Genomic DNA, 17953 nt, shown 5'->3' on the forward strand with positions numbered 1-17953 from the left:
TGTGCAATATATTTAAAACAGGACGAACTTATTAAATTGTAAATGTGTAAAGTTCATTCTTAATATCAATCTCATGAAGTTTTAAGAACAGAATAAAACACTAAACGCACAACATATAGTGCAACAGCAACAAAAAAGAGCACTTTAATGTTGTGTTGCTATGATGCCTAACCAGCATGTGTGTGTACACACATCTAAGATGTTTTAAGTGTGTGCAAATGCGATCAACGTGTATTTGCAGGCAAGATTGGGCACTGCTTTCTGTTGAGGGCAGGCTCAGTAGCAAAAAACCAGGTGGCTGGTGAGCACCAGTGTGGTATGGTGGCTGGACTAGAACAAGAAAGACCTGCGGGGTGGTGGGGGGATTCTTGTGGCTGGGGAAGGAGGGAGCTGAAGTCCATCAACAAACCCCTACCTTTGAGAACCCCTGTATTGAACCGATTTCCTCCAGTGCCTGAGCAACTGGAGCCCCCTCACTATCCAAACTGGTCTGGCTCAATCCTGCAACAACGGGAAGAGATACTAACAATGTGGCCGTCAAGGCCACACCTGTTGTGGCTGGTTTTATTGCTGCATTGGTGCTGTGTGTCTGGTTGCATTCTTTGGTGCAATCTGACTCATTTACTATGGGATGTTAATAATACGGAATAAGATTGTGCATCTGAAGCTGCCTCGAGTGCCTGCTGCAGAAATGGACAGGTCATACATTTTAAAAATAAATATGAAACTAAATGGGTGGGGTGCTGGAGGGCAGGACTGTGTCTCTTTTGAGAGAGACGCATGGAAACGCATCGGTTTTTTACCAAAGCGGGGAAACCGGAAGCTCATTTTGTGCATCTCTTTGCTCCCCTAGTGCAGATAGGGGGATGCGTCTTATTTTACCCTACCCTAAGCAATTCCCCTTCTACATAGTATATGGAGCAATTATATTAGTGAATGCCTGAGCAATGAAATATGGCTTAATTACTAGCTAACTGCCTCTCTCTTCTTGACAGCATGCCGCTGGATGAATGCTTCCCCTCCCTTCACACAGAATTTGTGTTTGGTTTTTGCAGTCAGCCTGGTGGGATCTACTGGGTTGCTTGAAGAGTTCCATTTTGTGTGGGAGAAATTTCTGGGGCAGAGTCGGGGTAGAATTCCGCGCCATTATTGAAATAGAAAGCCGTTTCGAAGTGTGACGCATGTGCTCCTCATTACAATAATGATGTGCTCACACTTTCATGGCTCTGTTGCAATGCCACCTCTTCCCAGAGCATTTATATTTATATTTTTATTGGGCGAGACAGAACAAACCGGCACCTCTCTTTTCTGGGCTTCTGGTTCCCTCCTTATTCCAAACTCCCCTTCCTCCTGTACTTATCAGATGAAAAGCTGAGTGTAGCATCTTTTTAATTTTATTTCTTTAGTTTTAGTTTCCCCTTCCTTCTTTCTTCCTTTCTTGCTTATTTTTTTGGTGAAGCAATCTCTTTCTATCCATCTGATGTGTCGAGGAGCGGGGATAGCTCTATTAGAATCTTTTCCTCTCTTAAAAATCTATCAGTGCCTTATCGGCTCCCATCTGAAACGTAAAGTCACTTCATTGCTATTGCCCTCGTATTTTCTTTCTCATTATTTGCCTCCCCTCTCTTCTTTCCTTCTCTCTCTCTCTCTCTCCACTTCCCTTCTTTGCTTGGTACGATGCCTCTCCTCTCTCTCTCTCTCTCTCTCTCTCTCTCTCTCTCTCTCTCTCTCACTATTAGTATTAGTAATCGCGTCCCCTGAAGTGAAACAATCTTTTGTAATCTATCAGTGGTTTATCAGCCCTATCTGAGAGCTGAGAATGGCCGGCCTGTGAGATGGCGCCATACTCAAGAACTGATAAAGTTACAGAGTTCAGTCCGTGATGAATGTTAAGTAACTGCACCCGCCTCCGATAGGATATGGACTTGGCAGAGACAGGAGCTCTGTCTGAAACCAATCTCTCCGATAGCAGCAGGAGGGCTGTGTTTTCTCAGGCTGTGTCTCTCCTCCTCTCTCTCCACCCCTTCTCCTTCCTTTCCCTGGAGATTTGGGGGGCGGGGAAGGGAGGCGGCAGCTGACGCAAGCCCACAGGTTGGCTCTGGTCCTCTCTTGTCTTGACCTTTGGGTGGCCATCTTGTGCCGAGGCTGTCTTCAGAGGTCTTCGTTCCCCATGTTTTGCTGGGTTTCTCACCTTTCTTCTTCTTCTTCTTCTTCTTGCAGACGTTGAACCAAGAAGAACACTGGCAATTAGTTTTAGCGACCCAAGGCAGCTGTTCTGCCCCACTTTGGGGGACTCAGCCCCCTGTCCCAGCACCAGTTTTGTGAAAATTATTACTTTTGCTTCTTGTAATCATTTTTATTTTTCTTATTTTTCTGTCCTCCTCCCTCCCCTTGGTTGTATTTCTGTTTGCAATAGCTTTCTGTATTGTTCCAGTTTTATTTTTCTACAAACTGTTTCCCAACCCTTTGGGGCGAAAAGCAGCCTACAAATTAAGTCAATAATCATAAGAATAATAAGTAAGCCCACTTAACTGTCATGGATTCCCCCCCAAAGAATGCTGGGAATTGTAGCAGATAATTGTTAGATTCTTCCCTTCCCTTCACAAAAACTATATTTTCCTGAGGAACAATTATTAAACCAATTTAAGGGTATGGCATAGGATTGGGTGGGAAAGAAAGCTGGAGATGCATGAGAAGTTTAGAGAACAAGTTGAAATCTGGACTTTATATGTCAAGGAGGATGCAAGTGTAAGATTTTGGACAGACCTATTTCAAAAGTGCTTCTTGGCCTTGTTTCCCCCCCCCCTTTCCCTTTTCTTTTCTTTTCTTTTCTTCTTTTTGGTCCTCAAATTAAGGAAACTGGGGAAAGAAATTAAATCATTGGCTTTCTACATTTACAACTTCTTCCGCGGTCCTCTCCATGCCTAGCAACTTTTCATCACTGAGACTATGCAGAAAGGATAATGTTCAGAGGGCACCGGTGTTGTCATAGAAACCCACGTGGTCGGATCAGGCCGAAGGACTCTTTGTTAAGGAGAAGTTGTCTTTTACTTCTGACTGGGTGTCACCCAATCACTATCAGCTGCTCACACCAGACTGATATTAAAATTATCTTTCAATAGGTTTGAGGTTTGGGGAGGGATGGAGAGAGAGCTCATGCCAGAGTTCTTAGGCCTGGTCCTAGGCTGATAAGATGCCGTGCAATATGGGCTCTCTCTTTGCCATCTCAGACGGGTATCATAGGGCTGAAAACTGTGCAGAGAAGAGCAACCAAATAACCAGAGGTCTGTAGCATCTTTCCTGTGAGGAGAAGCTAGGACAGGGTTTCTCAAAGCTAGGTCCCCAGGTGCTGTTGAGTGGTAATTGCCCATCACTTCTAGCCTCCTCTCCTGCAACAAATTACACATTTATTTAGAAACAAAAGTAGCGTGCTTTTCTCTTGAGAATGGTTTTTCTTCTCATGTGTCGATTCATGCATATCCAGTTGTAGAAAATTGCTGTGATTAGCTGACCGCAGTTCCTCGAATGGGGTTACCACCCTGTTAATCACCCGTGGTGTGGGAAAGGACTTTCCTGGCCTCTCCAGAACCGACTTCAGTGGGGGGCCCCGGTTTCTAGAAGTGCAAGAGGAGGTGTAATATTTCTCCCACTCCTCACCATGCAGAAAAGCTTCTTGGTCGTCTCCAGGAGGAAGGGGAACCCGCTATGGGCATAGATGTCTGCTCTCAAGCGATTTGCCATCCTTGTGGGCCTTCTATCTGCTCATTGGGGCTCTTCCCTCTCTGTTATCTGCCCAACATCCTCTTTGGTGGTATCCACCACTATCTCTTCACTTACCCATCTTCCCCTCGCAGAGATAGCGGCACTGTCTGTATTATACTGATCGAGATGAGCTTTTGGCCACTGTGGTTGGGCGTGCTGGGAGTTCCAGTCCGTCAGCATCTGGGGGTCCAAATTTGAGAACCCTGCCTTAAAGGAGATGATCTCAGGACTTCGGAAGGACTGACTCCTTTTTCACTAAAAGTTCAAGATATTCTCTAAGAAAGTTGAACTCTCTGTCTGAGTTGTTTGCATTTTTAGACTGTTTCATCGACTCCAAAGTGGCTTGCAGTAAATATAAACACATACTAATTAACACCAAAGTTAAAACTACTGGCCAAGCATCCTGTTAGTGGCAACCAATGTCCCTTGTAGAAACACTTTCTGGTGCTGCTCTCTTTTTTTCTTTTCTTTTTCTTTTTTAATCAGTATGGAATCCAGAAGCTTGTTGAGTTTTAGCTCAAGGACCAGATGGACTTAGCATTTTGAAGCAATGAAATGTGTGCGTGTTCATCATGATTTTCCCCACCTATCTTCGAAGGAGCTCTGGGACTGTAAAAGAGGTCCTGCCATTTGTCCTCACGCCAACCCTGCAAGGGAGGCTAGGCTGAAAGGAGCAGCAGCACAAATTACACATTTTTGCCACTCAGAAAGCTGCAGATGGAGAATGGGCTTGAAACCACGTTTCCCCAACACTCTGCTAGTCACCCCAGGATGGACAAGCCTGCAGCTGCTCACAGAAAACTGTTGGCCATGCAGAGATTTGAACCCAGACCAAGGCCCCTCTCAAAGTCCCTAGCACACACTGGGTCTCTTGTCTGGCCTTGTCCACTTCCGGGTCTGAAAGTGCCTCGCCCTGTGTGGGTGTAGAGTGTGCTAAAGCATCCCGTCTGTTTGAAAGCCTTTATTGTCTGGTGGGAATGACCTCGGCCGACTGCAGGGGAGCAACCCTGCTCCCCGGAGACATTGTCTTATCTCACATGGGTGGGTGTTTCTATCCTATCCTGCTATCTTTGCTGTGCAGCAGAGAGCTGTGTTTGTGTTCGTCATGTTCCCTTGCCGGAGAGCTGCAGGTTCCCTCCAAGGAAGGCAAAAGCACTCATAGTTGTAGCAGTGAGTTCCTCTAAATGTGCCCCACTGATGCATCTTTGGGGAAAATAGAAATCTGTGAGAACAAGGAAGGTTTTCTCCTGTGGCTCTACTGCACAAACCCCCAAGAACCAGGTGTGCTCGAGTTTTGGAGAGGAGTCTCTGCCTACCCTCCCTCCCTTTCTGTAGCTTGGTGGGCATGTGGGGGAGCAGGACGGGGGAAGCTGTCATATGTGCCGCTGAATCGCTGCCTCCCCGATCTCCAGGCTGGTGGGAAAGTTGAAATCTGTTGCTATTTTCTATCTGTTATCACAGCTCCTTATCTCTGAGCTCTTGTCTACATGCCTGCTTTTGGATAGTCCAGGGTCTCTCTCTTGGCAGAGGAGAGAGAGAGAGAGAATGTGTATATACAATATTTATATAATATTAATTCACTGGATTAAATGAGAAGGATGAAGAAAAGGTTTATTGTTCAGACACTGAAAGAAGTTTAATTTGAGTGAAATGATCAAATAATCACACGTCTTGGTGGCAATTTTGGTGCCTGCACTTCCTGAAACAAATGTTTTGTGCTGCTCTCTGTCTAGCCTTGTTCATTTGGAGGGCACTTTGTTTTCTTGGAGGTTTCCCAGAGAGCTTCCCAGAGAGTCAAACTGGGCAGAGAGGCAGCCTTGAATGTGGGGGCTCTCTCCTATTTAGCAAGGGGAGGGCGACTCCCCTGTTTAACCCAAAATAGCATCCTTCCCAGTGGCTGTTGCTGGTGAGTCTCTTTGGGGGGAAAGGGGCTCACGGTCTCCTCATGCCTTGTTCCCGGTGGACCACTTTGAAAAGCAGAATGTAAATACTCTTCATCGTAACAATAGGTTAATATCTGGACCACAGATATTAATGATAGATTAATTATCATTGCCACAGAAGCAGCATGCTAGGTTTGCCACCATGCAGGGAGTTGAAAACTCCCCAAGGATCTTTCCATATGATCCATTTATAGCACAGCAAGGTTGCATTAATGGTGGTTGCACTGATTGCATGAGGTTGATGTGTGTCTCCCAAGAAAGCACTTTTGCTTCAGGAACACGGCATTTTCCTGTATTCAGAACAGTGATACATTGGTATTAGCAAAATGCGTTTCCCCTTGCAAGCAAGGTCATTGCAGTTTGGAGGTGCCATTTGGAATGTGGTTGAGTGAGTGTCATGGGCACCTATTGGACAGTGCCTGTGCCACCTGAATTGTTTGTTTGTTTTATCATATTTATATGCCAACTGATGAGTGTATCTGCGCGGTGTACAGAGTTAAAACATCATAAGTGTACAACTGTCAAGATCCACAGGACAAATACAAACCATCTCACAAGATAGCTTAAATAGTATAAAATTATTTGTAGTTAAAAGCCTGAGAAAACAGGTGCATCTTGAGGGTCTTCCTAAAAGTAAACAGAGAAGGGGACGCTTTTATTTCAACAGGGAGCATGTTCCAAAGCCCCCGGGGCAGCCACAGAGAAGGCCTGGTCCTGAGGAGCCACCGAAGGAGCCGATGGGGAGGCATTTTCAGACCTGGAAGTGGACAAGGCCAGACAAGAGATCCACTGTGTGCTCGGGAGCATGACGGTAGCCGGACCTTATGAACCACACACAGCTTCCTCTCCGTGCCTTCGCCCTGTTGTCGCCCGCTGCTCAAACTGAGAAGAGATGACTCTAACGGGAGCTGAAACTGATTAATCCCCCTGTCAGTTTCATACTGTGTTTCCAGACATTTTAGCTAGGCTCTTGGGACAGGGGAACTGACAAGGCGATTCTCCAGACTTGGGTTTGAGATCAATCAGTTTCAGCTCCCCCCCTTTTCTGAACTGCTCCCTCTCCCCACCAACTCCCCATCTTTCAAGATAAAGAGGTGGGGTGGTGGTCCTCTATGTCTCCAACAAGGCTTACCTCTTCTGCTGCTGCCTCCTGCTGTGTCCAGGGCCAGTGGAATGGTTGTGATGCTTTTTTCTTGGAATTTGGACTTTCAAGACTATTACAGTTGCTTACACTAATGTCGTGGTTTTTGAATGTCCAGGGTGCTTCTAATCAAACCGTAGTAATCCTTACAACAATCCTGTTATGTAAATAAGTTATTACTGTCCTTTCTGTAAAGGTAATAGGAAAGGTTGTGCCCTCAAGTCGATGACGACTCCTTGCGACCACAGAGCCATGTGATTCACATAACAAATTGTTCTCTGGGCGGTTCACAGCATAGCATGAAAACATCAAATCGCAACGCACCAAAGAATAAAAAGAGAGAAGACGATGTCTTCAGACTCCTGAGCACAAGGATGTCTTTAACATCCAACAACACAAACCAGCAACCAGTTCCTTTTTATGGCCAGCCCTCCACATCTACCCTGCCGTGCCCAGTTTCACCTCTGTAAAGCGTCCAGTACAGAGTCTACTGTCTTTCAGAGGTGATAATTAGACCCACAGGCCCAAGGAGCTAAATATGAACCTGTCATTTTGCTCAAAATGGTTATTTCAAAAATTTGTCAGGGCATTATCTCAGCTGTCCTGAGCGTGAACAAGTTGACTGACAGCTCACACCTTTTAGTATGTCATTCTTTCTCTTCATGGTGTATTTTGGGACACACACACACACACACACACACACACACCCAAAAAAGAAGAAAAAGAGAGTTGATGATCCAATATTTCTTTTGTATGAGCCTCAAAAATTATTTGTAGCAAAGCTGGAATGGACTGCATGGAGTTGCAGAGGTTAGAAAGCGCCTTTTCATCTGTTATGAGACTCTTGTGTGTACAGAGTGCAAATTGCATACCCCTAATTCAAAATCTGAGCTTTAGTTTCTTTTTAAAAAGAGAGCATGCTTCTAGACCTCATGAGGTTGGAAATATATTTTTGTGTTGCAGTCTTTAAAACTTTGGGCACTTTCAGTTGCATTTTGAAGTGAGAAAGGGGAGGCGGGGACCTTCCCAACTCGCAAGCCATGACTTGGAGGACTGGGAATATTGCATCTGAACTAACCCAAAATGTAAACTTTTCACACTTTTCTGCTGCTTTCTGAGTTGTACTGCTGGCCACCACTTGGCCATCCAGTTATTTTCTACAGATTGGACTCTACACAGTTTTTAATTTCACCAGACACTGCGCTTGGAGTGTGTGAAGGTGTTTTCCAGCTTCATAGAAGCAAAGTGCCTATTTAGCAAGTGATGGCTGGGTAGCCACAGGGGGAACAACTGTGAGGCCGGGTGAGCAGCTGCAGCACTATTGACTGCTTTTCTGTAGCTAAGAGCAGATAAGTTGTGTGTAGATAAGTTGTGTGTTTGTCATGGAACATCATTTTAAAAAGATGGGACTCTTTGATTAATGGAGTCAGCAAAGAAGCATCAGGTGCTTGGTTGGGTGTGTGTGTGTGTGTGTGTGTGTGTGTGTGTGTGTGTGTGTTTGCAGCCTTTGGTGTATGTCTGGGGTGGAGATTTGGTGGTCATCTGAAAGGCAAAGAGAACTCGGAACAGATATCTTTGCCACCATGCACAGCTTCTCTGTTGCGCATGCAGGGGTGGAAAACGTGCAGTTTCTTGTGTTACTTGGATTTGGGGGGTTTCCTATCAGTGTGACAGTCCCAGACAGAATCCTCCATTTCCTGTGCCTTTTTTTTTTTTTTTTTTTTTTGAGAGGGGCAGCTCCATGGCTGGAGATCTTCTGGCCCGCTGCTCCTGATGTGTTTTGCCATTTAATCGGTTTGCAATAAACACGTGGTTCATATGTTTGGTAGCATTGTCACCTGATGCAGCACCTTTTGCAACTGAGTGGGCTGGACACTTCCAAGCCAAACCAAAGAGAGTGCCTTTCTCAGGCATTGCACGGTTGACCAGTGGACCTCACTGCCAGAAGATGCCTGGATGGCAGCTGGCATGGGTGGCATTAAAAAGGGGGCCGCGTGGGTCCATCAGGCGGAAGGTGGCTGCGGGCCAAGACAGCCAGATGGCCAAGCTCCATGGCCAGCAGCAGTCTAGCACTAATGATAGGATTCTGGGATTGCCAGGCAGGGATGGAAGCTAGCCTTGTATCTTGCGCATGAACTGCCCCTTCGCCCGTGTCGGTAGACGGACTGCTGGGAAAGGTTAGCATAAGAAAAGCTTTGCTGGATCAGGCCAGTGGCCCACCCAGTCCAGCATCCTGCTTCACAGGATGGCCAACTGGGAGCATCTGGGAAACTCGCCAAGGTGTGTTCTTGATCGGGTCCAGCACGGTCGTTCTTGGAGAGCTCTTCTTTCCATCATGATCCTCCAGAAGATGCAGGGTAGCTACATGCATGTCCCTAGGATGGGGCGGTTTCAGGAGGTGGTCCCAGCTCCTTGTCCACCTCCACAAGGCCCTGGGTGCCCCCCCCATCTGCAGGACCCCCCCCCAGAAGTGGCAGTTCGCATCGGCACAGTTAACTTTGTCACATCATCTCAGATTAGTGCAAGTTCTTCCTTACAATCACTGTAATTTAAAAAAGAAATCCTTCCTTGTTATCAAAAAGGGGGGGGGAGAGGAGGGAGAGAAGGAGCCCCCCGTTAATCGTCTAAGCGGAATATCTTGGAAGTGAGCGCCTTCCTCTCCTCATCCCCTCTCTCTGTAAAGCCAGCCTTCAGTAATTCAGTTTTAAAGCATGAAAAAAGAGAGTTGATGAAATTCCACTATCAGCACTGAACCAATATGCAAAATATCTCGCCGAAAATCAAATAGCTATTATGTTTTCATTTCCATTTCGGCGTATTTGCTTAATGAAGAATAGACAGATCAGGCCGGCTGAGGGAGCCTGCAGGAGGTGATAACTTCTCCCGGCTTCCAGCAATCCCACAGAAATGATGCTCTACTTGCTGCGGTAGCTTCTCTCTCTCTCTCTCTCTCTCTCTCTCTCTCTCTCTCTCTCTCTCTCTCTCTTTCTCTCTCTTTATCTCCCTCTCCCAACCCCACCACCCTCTCTTCTGCCTTTCAAAAAAAGAAATTCCACCAGTGCAGTTAGCTCCCCCAGCCTGGCATGCTGCTAACGGCCATCTTCTGCAAGAGCAAAGGAGATGTTGCTGGCCACGGCAGCACCTTGAGGAAAGACTGCGGTCCCTGGGAATACACAGAGCTGCCTTCTGCCAACTCAGCCCTCTGGGCCATCTAGCTCGGTGGACCCGGGCTGAACAGCTTCGGCCCTTCCCTCCTTCAGGTGGTCTCTGAACCCTCCTCCCATCATACTTGACTCTTGGCCCCAGTGTCTGGGGAAGGTGGGAGCTGCAGTCCCAAGACAGACAGAGAGCTCTGGTCTAAGCTGACGGCCAGCAGCTCTCCAATGTTTCAGGCCTTGGAGTCTCTCCCAGCCCTCCCTGGAGATGCTTCCGGGGAGGGGACTTTGGGGCTTCTGCTTGCAAAGCAGGGCCACTGAGCTATGGGTGCTCCTAATGGCGCTGCCTGGTGCTGAGTCAGACTACTGGTCTATCTTGCTCAGTGTCGTCTGCTCTGACTGGCAGCAGCTCTCCAAGGTTCCAGGCAGGAGTCTCTCCCTGCTCTACCTGGAGAGGCTGCCAGGGATCGAACCCGGGGCCTTCTGCGTGCAAAACAGATGCCCTGGCACTTGCACCACAGCCTCCTAAAACCAGGGGATGTACCACCCCCAGCACAGGACCTCCAGTGGCTGTTGCTGGTTTCTATCTTCTTTTTAGATTGTGAGCCCTTTGGGGACAGGGAGCCATCTTATTTATTTAATGTTTCTCTGTATAAACTGCCCTGAGCCGTTTTTGGAAGGGCAGTATAGAAATCGAATGAATGAATGAATGAATGAATGATTTTAAACCTGAGGTGTGCTGAGATTTGAGCCTAACCTGGGTGCCCTGCCATCTGATTCAGGAGCTCTGCCGTCTGGTCCCAAAGGAGAGATTCCAGAACAGCGCATTACCTGGCATAGTCCCCTCCCTCCTCCCACCACCAAAAACGGGTCAGTGCAGATACACACAGAACTGAAGAGTGGTCTTTGTCGTCGTCCACCACCACCAGACCAGAAGGCATCTTGTCCAGCCCTTCTCCACGTCCCACAGTGGCCAAACCAGATGACTCGGGAGAAGACCACAGGCCTCACATGGTGGCCCTGTTGCCTGCTTTTGCTCTTCCATCACTGGCATTCAGAGGTATACTGTATCTGAACACAGAGGTTCTATTCTTGGCTGTCAGGGTTAGACGCTGCTCCTAGACCTGTGGATCATGGATTCTTCTAACCGTCAGTCATAAGAACAGAAGAACAGCCCTGCTGGGTCGGGCCCAAGGAAGCCCATCTAGTCCAGCAACCTGTTTCGCACAGTGGCCCACCAGATGCCACAGGGAGCCTACAGGCAGGAGTTAAAAGGGGCATGCCCTCTCTCCTGCTGTTACACTCCTGCAACTGGTACTCGGAGAAATCCTGCCTCTGAGGCTGGAGGAGGCCTATAGTCCTCCATTTAGTAGCCGTTGATAGATTTCTCCTCCATGAAGTTATCCAAACCGCTCTTAACGCCATCCAGGTTGTTGGCTGTCACCACATCTTGTGGCAGAGAATTCCACACAAGTTGATTATGTGTTGTGTGAAAAAGTCCCTCCTGGATCAGACCAAGCATCCACCTGGTCTAGTCTGTGACCTACAAGCAGAGCACAAAGGCAACAGCCCTTACCCGCCGCCCCCCTGCAACTGGTATTCAATGATAGATGGTCTCCAAATGTTGAGGCTCCATCATAACTCACAGCCAATGATCAATGGCTCTTCCTCCTCCCTGAATATGTCTAACCCTTGCTTAAAGTCATCTAAGTCTATGGCCTTCGCTCCCATCTTGTGACAGTGAATTCCACAGATTATTCTCTTTGTGAAGTCTTCCTTCCTTTTGCATGTCCTGACAGTTTCACTGGATAACCCAAGGTGTAGTCGTAAGAGATAAAACGTGCCTCTGTTCACTTTGTTCCACGCCAGGCACAATTTTACCATCATCCTTGGTCCTCTCTCTCTCTCTCTCTTTTTGTAAACTAAAATGCCCTCAATACTTCAGCCTTTCCTTCTAAAAAAGGTGCTCCAACCTCTGATCATTTGGACTGCCCTCCCGAATTGTGTGAGAAGTACTCCCTGATAGCTTGCAGGGACTTTGGGGTAAATCTTGCCAATATGTGAACGCTCACCCTCCATTCCGGAGGAGATGCAAACTTAAAGCCCTGTGTTGAAAAGTTCCATGACCTCTTTTTGCAGTGGGGCACATCTGAGAATGAGAAATGGGGAGAAGAGCATCCTTTTGTCTGTCTTCAGCCCATCTGCAGGGATGGAAACAGTGCTGGATGATTGCTCCCTTACAGGACTGTTTCCAGTGGCCACAGCGGGAATTCCCATGTGATCATTTAGGCCAGGCAGAGATGGGCCCAAATGGGATGGCAGAGTTTTCATATTCAATGCGGGCCACCCTTTTTGGGCTCGTGGAACACCTCCAAATTAAAACCCAAATGTCGCGCTGTCGTTTCCTGTTGCTGCTGAGAGCCAGACGTTTCGCTCAAGCTGTCTGGGTTCCAAGACTTCACTAAGAAATGCATGCGCCTTTTAAAGGCTGTCTTTCAACCTGAAGGGCTAGAAACCTGCTTTATTTATTTTAAACGAAAGCTTTCCCAGCTGTTGAATTCTGTACCAAATTAGAGGCCTGTGCCGTGTGTTTTTTGGTACGCAGGCCCTGCTTAAGACGTGCTGGACGCTGGTCCTGTGTGGAGTGTCTTTCCGGCAGGAGAGGCGGTTCCCTCCTGGCGCAAGGGTCACCCCACCCGGCCTCGCTGGAATCCAGTGCTTGCCTTCACCCAGAAAAGGCAAAAACATCAGCCACCGAGGGCTGGGTGGGAGGCAGGGGACGGGCTGCAGAGCCTGTGCATTCCCCCAGACCTCAGCCACTCTCTCTGACTCCAGGCATGTATATTTACGCTGGGAGAACAAAGGCCTCATAATCTATACAAAGCAGACAACAATGAGCGTGAATAAAGCGGCTGCCGGAGAAGGGAAGGCAATTTATTCTAATTCTACTAATTTCAGTTCCAGCACAATTAAAAAGGCTCTGATAATACTCAGAAACAATCGCCAGCTAACAAATCGTTTCTCTCGCTGTAAATGAAACATCGTTAGGCTAATTTTTTCTTTCACGCCTGCACGGCTCTCGAGTTCTGATAAAGTTAACCCACTCCCCGCCTCCGCTGGCTCCCCTCCGCCCCGCCCCACCTCGCCTGGGCAGAGCAGGCCAGAGTGGCAGAGGCTGGCGCTGCCCAGGACCCTTTCCCTGCCCTGCCTTGGGCAGCAAAAGCCACTAAGCCCCCACAGAGAGCTTTGGCTGCCGCATTGCTCTCCAGGGGCGAGAAAAGACTCAAGAGGGAGGAGGGTAGGGACAAGCATCGGGGGCTCCCGGTTGATTCCGGGGGGGGGGGACGTGTTTCTTACACCATCCACTGTGGGCGTGATGTGCTCCTGGCACTGCAGAGGATGTGACTGTGTTGTCCCCTTCTAACCTGCGGAACATAAAAACAGCCCTGCTGGATCGGGCCCAAGGAAACCCATCTAGTCCAGCATCCTGTTTCACACAGTGGCTCACCAGATGCTGCTGGAAGCCTACAGGCAGGAGTGGAAAGGGGCATGCCCTCTCTCCTGCGGTTACTCCCCTGCAAATGGTACTCAGAGGCATCCTGCCTCTGAGGCTGAAGGTGGCCTATAGTTCTCCAATGAGTAGCCATTAATAGACCTCTCCTTCATGAAGTTATCCAAGCCCCTCTTAAAGCCATCCAGGTTGTTGGCTGTCACCACATCTTGTGGCAGAGAATTCCACAAGTTGATTATGTGTTGTATGAAAAAGTACTTCCGTTCGTTGGTCCTAAATTTCCTGGCAGTCAATTTCATGGTTCTAGTGTGATGTGAGTGGGAGCCAGGAAGTTTGCACCGACACAGTGTGGGTGACAAGAGACTGGCTCTTTCCAGCAAGAGAGGACTTGAGCCAGGCCCAGCATCCTTTCTGCTCCCAGGCAAGAGTGTCACGACCCTTTGCTGTCTATGCCACCGGCTTTGCACCCTCGTCCCAGCCACAACAGGGCTGCTCAGTAGCTGCGTAATTGTATTTCATGACTCTGGACAGTTTCAGAATTACGGGTGTGTAATAAATACATCGAATTTACATCCCCCTTTCTCATAAAATGTGAGCCAAACTGCGTCAGTGAGTGAAACGGGCCACTCAGGCAGTTCTCCTTGGAACTCTGTGCATTGTAAGCCGTTTCCATCCCTGTAGTGATGCTGCTGCTCGAGTGAACTTTTCTCTCTCCTTTTTCTAAACAAAGTTGGTGCATAAAGTTAAAAGTCATTTTGCGTTTTGCAAAAGATGCCGCTGTTACTGAGGTCCCTTGCTCTGAATTTGTCAGCCGGTGTCCTCGTAGAGCTGTTCTGGTGTGTGTTGCATTTCTGACTTTGGGGGTTGTTAATGGCATCATTGCTTCCTTAAAACAAAAAACCCGGCAGCCAGCTCTTCGATATAGTCTCTCGCAGGGAAAAGTCTCTGCTTTGTTTGGTTTTTTGTAATGTTGTTGTTAAAACATAGAAAGCTACAAATCTAGAGTAGATAATTTCATCAATAGTAGAATAGGTATGAATAATTTGGATGAGTATAGAGTGGAATTGTGTAAACAAAATATTGGCGCAGCATTTGAATAGTCGTAATAGCTAATACTGTTCTAATGCCGTCCCAATATTTTTTACACGATTCCACTCTATAATCATAAGATTATAATAATATAAGTCCTCCTAGTAAATCTGCTTTCCTTTTTGGGCTTGTAGGCACCTTTGGTGAAATGGAGGAAGGAGAAGAAGGTCCTTTGGAGGAGAACAGCCAACTTGAAAAGGAAGGAGGTGCTTCCAACCGTGAAGGCTCCGTGGAAGGCGACTCCTCCAGCTCCTCCTGCAGCGAAAGTAAGTTCCTTTGCATGGAAGAAGAACCTCCCCGGGGAAGAGGAGCACTGCCAAGCTGGGCAAGAGGAGAGCTTTTGAATATGTGAAGGATGCTGCTCTGTAGAGGAGGAAAAGCAGTTTGCCCATGCTCAGGGGCACTTTCCTTGACTGCTATTTCACATAGATTGGGTCTTCCTGGGGCTGAACTTTAGTGTAAAAGCAGTGACTCTGTACACAGCATTTTTGAAGTATTCTGAGCGCTTCACATAGGTCATCTTGTTGTAATTCTTACAGCAGTCCTGTAAGGTGGGTCAGAAGTTTGGCCACTTGATGAATCAAGAAGATCAAAGTACTTTAAAACTTTTGGTTACTATTGAAACAGGGAAACAAATGACACCTTAGTTATCAACAGGGTTGATGCTGGTGCGAATTACACAAACAGGCCAACTGATTTCATTGGTTAGGAACATAGGAAGCTGCCATATACTGAGTCAGACCATAGCAGGCCTGTAAGCAGCCTCAAAAAAATATGGGTGTGTGTGTTCAAAATTGCAGAAGTCATGGGAGGCAGGTTATAAAATGTTCAGTGAAAGCAGTTAGTGAGGCTGGGGAGGAAAGATAATTTTTTGGTGTGGCAGGTACATACCATGCCACCAGCTGGCTACAGGCCTGGACCCTTGGTCCATCTAGCTCCGTATTGTCTACACAGACTGGCAGCGGCTTCTCCAAGGTTGCAGGCAGGAGAGAGAGAGAAATTAAAGCAGTAATGCAGCAAAGTAACAGCAATTACTTTAAAGAAGTTCATTTTTATGGGCATTTGTGCTAAATAGACAGCGGGCCGGTTCATGAGGCCTCATCAGCATCCTGGCTTTGTGGACTGTTTGGGAATAGGCGGTCAGTTGACAATATTTGGCCAGTCAATTGAACAGTGTGCCAATACCTAATAGGTCAGCATTTTTATCTTTGTGTTGCAGATGGGAGGCTGAAAGACATGTCTGCCTAAAGCGACCTAGTGCATCCATACAGGGGTGAGATTCGAACCAGAGACTTGCAGACGGGTGGCTTGGCCTCTTGGCCACCATCCTGTTACAGCTCTTTTGAGAGAGGAGAGCTGGCCTTGTGGTAGTGAGCATGAATTGTCCCCTTTGTTAAGCAAGGTCTGCCTTGGTTTGCACTTGGATGGGAGACCACGTGTGAGCACTGTAAGATATTCCCCTTAGGAGAAGGGGCTTTAGCTCAGGGGAGGAGCATCCGCATCGTTGCATACAGAAGGTCCCAGGTTCACTCCCTGGCAGGCATCTCCAGGTAGGGCTGAGGGATGCTTCTGCTAGTCAGCGTAGACAGTACTGAGCTAGATGGACCAAGGGACTGACTCAGTATATGGCAGCTGCCTATGTTCATATGAGGTCCTGGCAAAGATTTCAATCAAATTCTGCTCTCGCTCTCAACAGCAATTTATAATCTACTTAATGGTCTGCATCTTGCTGCAGTGTCTTGAAAGACTGCAGACCTGGTGAGAGCGCTAACTTAGAAGACACACAGACACCCCTTTTCTTTTTCTCTGTATGCCCAGCCGGATGAAGACTTCTGTGTGCTTTGAAGGCTTACTCCTAGAGTTTTTAAGCATCGCTTGGTCCCTGCCAAAATATAAGCACCTTCCCTGTTTCTGAGATCAGCAGAACTGGTAAATCTGCCATTCTGTACACACTCACTTGAGAGGAGTTCAGTGAAATTAGTAGTGCTTACATCCAAGTAAACCTGGGCAGACTCTGTGTATGGTCCTTCTTCATTGTCTCTCTTGACAGTGCCCAGCTCCTGGACTGAGTGTCAGCAAACTCCCATAACCCCTCTTTGCAAGAGAGAACATGGGGGTATTAATAATTTGATTATCTCCCCAATAAGTGTCTGACTTCCTTCAGGGACCCCGGACACCCTGCTCGCTCCTGTTACATGCACGTGTACGTACACACACACAAGTCCTTGCATGCTGCAAATGTTGTTTTGTGTCCAGCCAACACTGCCCCCCCCCCCCCAATTTCAACTGTGGATGGAGAATCAGGAGTAATCCAGCTGGGTGTGGAGAGTGTTTGCGGGGGGACAAGGAAAGGTGGGTTGTGGAAGGCCAGGCGGGCAGCTCGCTGCAGACTTTGACCCACCCGGTTGGTCTGCGGAAGGGAAGCGAGAGGCTCCTTTATCTGATGCTGGAGCTCGGCAGCCAGAGCCTGGGGCTGAGGGGTGGGCGGGCTAGAGAGCTCCCCAGGCTCCGGCTGATAGCTGCACCTGGCACTAGGCTGCCGCGATAAAAAGAGGCGATAGCGCCCGATAACACGCCGGCAGCAATAACTGCTGCTCCTGTGGCGAATAGCAAAAAGCTTTCAGCGCGATGGATAACAATCAATATGCCAGCCACTTTGATTTATAGCCAAAAATAATGGGACTTTTATTCTCAGCGATTGATTTATTTGATGTTAATCATCGCCCCCTCCCTTATCACCTGTATTAATACTCGCCAATGGCCAGTGACGTCACTCCTCCGGCGCCCTTTATGGCATCCATCGATTGGCCGTTTTGGCGGTGGTTATCGGGCCTGGATGTGAAGGCAAACATGCACTTTGGGCGCTGATCTCTCACGCTGTCTTATGCAGATAGGCTTATCGGCAGCATCTCAAACAGCAGTTAATGGGGGAAATAATTGTCATCAGGCTGCTATGAGCACAGTGCAGGGAGAACTGTCCAGGGAAGTGCCTTTCTGTGAGTCAGCAGGCGGGAGGGACAGGACGCATGACGAGAACTCCGAGGTCCAGGGAACGGTTCTTTGTCTTGACGTTTTTAAGCTGTCTCTCCTCCCGTGGCTGGGCTTCTGCGAATGTGCCATGCAAACCCAGAGTGAAGCATCCTGGGAAATTTGGTTTGTGCTCCTTTTTAAAAAGACAAGGTTCTAGTCCTTGTGGCTGCAGAGATGCCCTTCGGGATTTGAGTAATGGGGCTTAGCAAGGATTCTGGTGGTCAGTGTTCAACATAGCTGCTGGCCCCTCCCTTGTGGGCCTGTGAGTGGAATAAATTATGGAAATGTTTTCTCACCTGAATGAATGATTTACTTGGGTCAC

The 17953-nt window shown here is 47.9% G+C and overlaps 1 protein-coding gene across 2 annotated transcripts in view; it reads left to right on the forward strand.

The window, feature by feature from the left end:
* The window catches only part of ZFPM1 (zinc finger protein, FOG family member 1), a 98606-nt gene that overhangs the window by 31192 nt on the left and 49461 nt on the right, over nucleotides 1-17953 (forward strand). For both annotated transcript variants that reach the window (XM_053271400.1, XM_053271399.1), the window contains exon 2: nucleotides 14736-14867. In XM_053271400.1, the coding sequence (XP_053127375.1) occupies nucleotides 14736-14867 (132 nt within the window). The remainder of the gene's footprint in view (nucleotides 1-14735; nucleotides 14868-17953) is intronic.

This window comes from Hemicordylus capensis, chromosome 9 (assembly GCF_027244095.1).
Source record: "Hemicordylus capensis ecotype Gifberg chromosome 9, rHemCap1.1.pri, whole genome shotgun sequence".
Classification (NCBI taxonomy): Eukaryota; Metazoa; Chordata; class Lepidosauria; order Squamata; family Cordylidae; genus Hemicordylus; species Hemicordylus capensis.